Consider the following 6,253-nt stretch of genomic DNA (forward strand, 5'->3'; position numbering starts at 1 on the left):
AAAATGAATTCTTAATCCACGGGCCACATGTCTGGCTGTCCCAGCCCTGGAGTAGCAGCCAGCCTCTTTCCCCCGACTGATCTCACTTCGAAGGGCAAAGCCTGGCACTTTCCCTTGTTCTGCTTCCTGTGGGGAACCTGGAGATGACATCCCCAGGTGATCTCAGATGTGGCATTTGTTCCATCATACTGTGAGGTTGTGTGTGATAGGACTCTCCCCTCGGGGTCCTGATGCTAACTCAGTGTCTCTTGGGGGATCGGGGGAGGCAGCAGTGACCAGCGGCCCCAGGAGGCCCCAGCAGAGGCTCCAGCAGAGGCTCCAGCTCCAGCCCCAGCGGAGGCCCCAGCCTTGGACCCGGCCCCTGGGGAGAGCCCCGCTTCGGCCCTGGAAGAGGCCTTGTGCCCAGCAACGGCCTCGGGCCCGGTGGAGCCCTCGCTTCCAGCTCAAGTCCCCGCAGAGGCCTCACGCCCAGAGGAGTCCCCAGAGGAGACCCCGGCGGAGAGCCCAGCCCTGGCCGAGCCCTCGGGGCCAGTGGAGGCCCCCGCTCAGTACCCGAGTGAGCACCTGATCCGCTCCACGTCGGAGGAGAATCAGATCCCTTCGCACCTGCCCGCCTGCCCATCGCTGCAGCACATCGCCAGCCTGCAGGGGAGCACCGTCATCGAGCTGTTCCACAGCAGCATCGCCGAGGTAGCGGCCCCGCATGGGGCCCGCCGGTCGGCCGTCGTTGTGCAGAAAGCTGGAGTTGGGGGCGGGAGGTCCTGGGCTGCCCCTCCCTGGTCCGCTGTCTTCCCCGTCACCACCTCTCCCTGCGGCCGCTCCTCACCTTGGGCCCCAGACACAGCCTGCCTCACCCCGTCTCCTACCCTTCCGTTCTTCTCTGCTTCCAAGTTTATAAACGCGCGGGCCAGAGGTGGGGAGGGTCCCGTGTGTCCTTACCCAGGACTGCAGGTGTGTCCCTGGGCCGTGCAGGTGACCGGGGCTGTGGGGCTGATAGGGTGGGGGCTGCCCTGCCCAGAGCTCTGTTGTCAGGTGGGCACAGCCTAGAAGTGAGTTCTGTGCCCCCAGCCCTGCTCTGCTGTGGGCCCAGACCCAGCTTTTCTGTGTCCAGGTGGAAAACGAGGAGCTGAGGCACCTCATGTGGTCCTCAGTTGTGTTCTACCAGACCCCAGGGCTGGAGGTGACCGCCTGCGTGCTGCTGTCCACCAAGGCTGTGTACTTCGTGCTGCACGATGGCCTCCGCCGCTACTTCTCAGAGCCCCTGCAGGGTAGGCATCGTGAACTGCGGGCTCCCGGGAGCTCAGAGCTCGGGCCCTGAGGCTGTGGGGGACTTGTCTCTGCCCGCCAAGCCTCCCTTGTGTGAAGAAGGGGCCTGATAACTAGAATGTCTCCTGGCGCTATCACGAGACACCTACAGCCAGCCCGTGAGGCAGGGCCTGGCCAGGGCCCAGGAATTGGTGGGGGTGGGGAGGGGGTTGGGCAGTCTCTGTCCCATGGGACCCTACTGGGAGCCTTAGCCCGTGGCCTGCTGTAGAGCTCCTGGTGCCTGCGCTGAGCCAGGCAAGGCTCAGACCCTAGAATGCGTGGCCCTTGAGACCTGAGGCCTGCAGAGGCAGGGGCAGCTCTTTGCCAGGCGTCCAGCGGCGAGGCTGGCCGAGGGGCCCCCTTCCTGCTGAACAGAGCTGCGCACCCGGGACCCTCGTGCTTGCCTGGCAGAGCCAGGGCCACAGCTGGTGCCCGTCTCTCCGCCACAGATTTCTGGCATCAGAAGAACACGGACTACAACAACAGTCCCTTCCACATCTCCCAGTGCTTTGTTTTAAAGCTCAGCGACTTGCAGGCAGTCAATGTTGGGCTTTTCGACCAGCATTTCCGGCTGACGGGTGAGTGACCGCTGTGCTTTGTCCTGTTTTGGGTGAAAGGCAGTGTCACCAGTGGGCTTGCACCTTCCACACGTGGGTGCGTTATCGCAGGCCGAGTTATCTCTGTTCACAAGCCTGTTCACCGGAGCGGGAGGAAGCAGCTTCAGGAACTGCTGAGCATGCAGAACCCCACAGGCTCGAGTGCGAGGCGGGGACCGAGGCGGCCAAGTGCCTGGCGGGCAGGGAGAGTGGGCCCAGGGCTCACGGGCAGGATGTTTCTGACTCACACTTCCTGAAGAGAGAAAGCTAAGCTTTTTCCCTAATGTCTCTGCATCCCCTTCCAGAAAAATGTCACAGCCCTTCCGGCCGGAGAAATCGCTATCTCCCCAGGCCCCATGATGCTTTCCCACGTGGGTCCTCCTGGCCCCAGGGGCAGGGCTGGGGGAGAGGTGGCCACAGCCCTGACCAGCCTCTTGTCCCACAGGCTCCTCCCCGATGCAGGTGGTTACCTGCCTGACCCGGGACAGCTACCTGACACACTGCTTCCTGCAGCACCTCATGGGTGTGCTGTCCTCACTAGAGCGCACGCCCTCGCCTGAGCCCGTCGACAAGGACTTCTACTCCGAGTTTGGGAACAAGACCACAGGTACCCCCCACCTGGCTCGGGCGCAGCAGGCCCCAGAGTGCCTCTCTCCGCCCAGAACTCCCTCTCCCTCGCTCGCTTTCTGTCCTCTGTGCTTAGCCAGCTAGGGTTTTCCGTGGGCTTTTCCATCTCAGCAAACCCTCAGCCACCCGGCAGATCCATCTCAAGTGTCTCTGGGTCTCTGCCCAAGCGTGGGGGCCTGGAGTCCTCCCCTGCTTCTGCCGGCCCCTGATCCTGCCTCCGTGGATGGCTTGGGTTCGCCGGTGCTCTGGGCACCAGCACCAGCCAGGCCAGGCTACGACCCCAGTGGGTCCTCCTCTCTGCAGGGAAGCTGGAAAACTATGAGCTGATCCACTCAAGCCGTGTCAAGTTCACCTACCCCAGTGAGGAGGAGATCGGAGACCTGACGTTCACCGTGGCCCAGAAGATGGCCGACCCAGAGAAGGCCCCGGGCCTCAGCATCCTGCTGTATGTGCAGGCCTTCCAGGTGGGCACACCGCCCCCTGGGCGCTGCAGGGGCATGCTGCGCCCCAAGACGCTCCTGCTCACCAGCGCCGAGATCTTTCTCCTGGATGAGGACTTTGTGCACTACCCACTGCCTGAGTTCGCCAAAGAGCCACCACAGAGAGACCGGTACCGGCTGGATGACGGCCGCCGGGTCCGGGACCTGGACCGCGTGCTCATGGGCTACCAGCCCTACCCGCAAGCCCTAACCCTCGTGTTTGACGACGTGCAGGGCCACGACCTCATGGGCAACGTCACCCTGGACCACTTCGGCGAGGTGCGGGGGGGTCCTGGCGGAGCCGGCCAGGGCCGCGAGGTCCAGTGGCAGGTGTTCGTGCCCAGCGCTGAGAGCCGCGAGAAGCTCATCTCACTGTTGGCTCGCCAGTGGGAGGCCCTGTGTGGCCGGGAGCTGCCTGTCGAGCTCACCGGCTAGCCCAGGCCACCATGGCCAGCCCTTGCCACCCGCCGTGTCCGGCCTGGCGCCCACTCAGAGCGGGAAGCAGGCTTTCTTTATTCTTTTTAAAGTGTTTCTCCCCGCTTTTGGGAACCCTCATTGGACCGTCTTTGCAGAGAATGTGAACGTATGCATTCAGTGATTTCTTTCCAGTGCTGGGAGTGAAAGTGCCGGCCCCCTCCAGGACCCCCCCACCCCGTGCCCTCCACCTCCCGTGGCTCTGTTGCCTGTCCCTGGGGTGGTGTGGCCGGCGCATCAGTGTCGTGTTTTCTGTCGTGGGACTGTTACTCACACGTGGCGCTGTGGGTCTGATTTATTCTTCTCTGTCCTTCGCTGAAATGTCTCGTCCAGTTGTGCTGTCCTTGTGGGCGTTCGCTGCTAATCGTGAGGCTGGTAGCAAAATGCACATCGGAAGCTCCCGCCCCCTGCAGATTTCCAGAGTGGAGCCTCTCCTGGCCTGACCGAGTGGGAGAGCCCCGTTGGGGCAGGAGTCCCCGGGCCTCGGGGCTGAAAGGGGCGGTGGCAGGGGACCTAGAGCTGCCAGCTTCGAGTGTGATTCCTGTCGCCTGTTGATTCTCTATTCCAATAAAGCGCAGTTTGACACAGTCTCCGTCTTTTATTTCAAGGACCACTGGGGTCTCTACTGGGCGCTGGCCCAGGGCCAGGTTGGCATGAGGGAGAGAGAGGGTCTCCTAGGGAAGCAGGAAGGTGAGCTCCGGGGGGTCGGGGGTGGGGGGAGGAAGGAGGGAGAAGGGCATGAAGGGCAAGGGAGCAGCTCCACTGGGCCGTGTTAGCAGGCCAGCCCCGGAGGGCCGGTGCAGGGGAGGTAGGAGGGGACCCTCGGACTGGGCCGGGCTGGGCTTTCACCCTGAGCCTCAGGGCACATGCGGCACTCTGGCTCACCGGCTTTCTGTCCCCGGCAGGTCTGGAATGTCCCCGCTGAAGCTGTAGTGTGTTGTGAGGGTAAGGCCTAGAGTCTGGGGTTGCTGGGGGTCTTACCAAGAAGGCTCATGGTGGGGGTGGGGGAAGCCCCATGGGAGGTGTCCCCAGGTGGTGGGTAGTTTGTTGGTGTTCTCAGAGAAGTGGGGGTTGCCTCAGGCGGACCTGCCAAACTAGGACCTGGGATTTCTTTGGGAGCCTGCTGTGTGTCCCACCCTTCCTCATCCCATTCCTACCCCTAGAGCGGGGCTCTGGAGCCCCACTTGTCCCTCCCATCCTGGCCCAATCAGGAGTCTCAGGCCCCAAGGTCCTAGGGCCATTTGGGCCAGGCAGGACTGGAGAAGAGGTGATTGGAGGGTGGTCAACTCAGCTCCCAGCCCGCTGCTCCTGCCCTCCCTTGGTGCCCGCAGTAGGGCCTAGAGGAACTATCGCCATCAAGAAGGCTGCAGCGGGCGCAGGGGTTTCTCCCCACTCACAACCTCCCCAGCCAGCTTTCAGAGGTCAGCCCAGAGGCCCCTCTAGCCAGTGGGCAAAGAGAGGCCCGCTGACGGAGAGGTGGAGGCTTCTCCGTACCAGGCTTTTATTAAGGACCTTTACAGATGGCCACCTGCCTCTCTCCATCTGTTTCGTGTAAACAGGGGTAGTGACAACCAGAGGCAGGGCCTGCTCTCTGGACTACTGTTCCAGGCCCTGTGGATCCACAAGACAGCTGACCCCTGTCTGGGTCTGTGAGGACAGGACCTCCTGGCAAGAGGCCGGGCGACGTGTGCATGGGCCTGTGCAGGCCACAGGCCTTACGTGTTAAGTATGGAACCCCACTGCTCCCATCCAAGTACTAACCAGGCCCGACCCTGCTTAGCTTCCGAGATCAGACGAGATCGGGCGCGTTCAGGGTGGTATGGCCGTAGACATGGAACCCCACTGCTGATTAGCCCAGAGACTTTGGGCGGATTTCTCAGAGCCTCTGTGCCTGGTCTGTCCACCAGTACCAGGACGACAAAGGTAACTGCCTGCCTCCTTCATGCCCCCGCAAGTCTGCACAGGGCCCCCACCGTGTGAAGCGGCCACACGCCATCCTCGCTGGCCCATAGCTGACATTCCAGCAGGGGACGGAGAATACACGAAATAAACAGTGTCAGCTGGTAGCAAGTGCTGTGAGGTGATGACAGCTGGTGACCCTTGACCTGAGGCTGACCTTGGAGTGAGTCCCTATAAGAGGATCTGGGGGCAGAGCAGCAGCTTTTAGGGGAATGGGGAGGCCGGCGGCCGGAGCAGGCAAGGTGGGGTGGGGAGCGCACTGGGAAGCCAGGAGGACCCCTAGGGGGAAAGAAGGGCTAGAAGGGGTAACAGGGACCAGGTGGAGGGGTAGCTGGGGCAGGTGAGCCAGGGAACTGTCTGATGGGCTGTCTGCTTAGCACGGGCCCGGCAGGGAGTCGAGGCCCACAGCTGCTCTCAGTTGGAAAGTTGGAGGCAGGCAACCTGATTCAGGGTTGCCCTACCCTGACCCTCCAGAGCCCCCCACCGCCACCCGCACCCCCAGAGCCTCTGAATGATCGAAGTCGGGCTTGCGGACGACGGCTGGGCGGTGGTTTGTATGGGGGGTGGCTGCACAGCCCCTGCTGGGGCTCAGGCTGCAGCTGATGGTGGGCTCAGGGGCTGTGCTGCCAGGAGGAGGGTCTCTGGTCAGGAAGCCCCGACCACGGCCCAGGCCGACCACGCAGGGGTCAGTGGCCAGCACCTTCCCTTCCGCCTGCAGGCTGCTGATAGCAGGAGGAAATCCTGGCGGGTTCCTGTGGGGGTGAGCTGGCGGGGCCTCCGGACTGCTTTTAAAGCCTCTGCCCGCCCCGGCCC

The 6,253-nt window shown here is 63.0% G+C and overlaps 1 protein-coding gene across 1 annotated transcript in view; it reads left to right on the forward strand.

Annotated features, from left to right (window-relative positions):
- The window catches only part of NISCH (nischarin), a 33,238-nt gene extending 29,170 nt beyond the window's left edge, over positions 1-4,068 (forward strand). Inside the window, exons 17-21 of the mRNA XM_045990334.1 lie at positions 270-690; positions 1,112-1,268; positions 1,755-1,883; positions 2,347-2,508; positions 2,832-4,068. Coding sequence (XP_045846290.1) covers positions 270-690; positions 1,112-1,268; positions 1,755-1,883; positions 2,347-2,508; positions 2,832-3,442 — 1,480 coding nt within the window. The 3' untranslated portion in view covers positions 3,443-4,068. The remainder of the gene's footprint in view (positions 1-269; positions 691-1,111; positions 1,269-1,754; positions 1,884-2,346; positions 2,509-2,831) is intronic.
- Positions 4,069-6,253: the final 2,185 nt, after the last annotated feature.

Source organism: Meles meles, chromosome 20 (genome assembly GCF_922984935.1).
Source record: "Meles meles chromosome 20, mMelMel3.1 paternal haplotype, whole genome shotgun sequence".
Lineage (NCBI taxonomy): Eukaryota > Metazoa > Chordata > Mammalia > Carnivora > Mustelidae > Meles > Meles meles.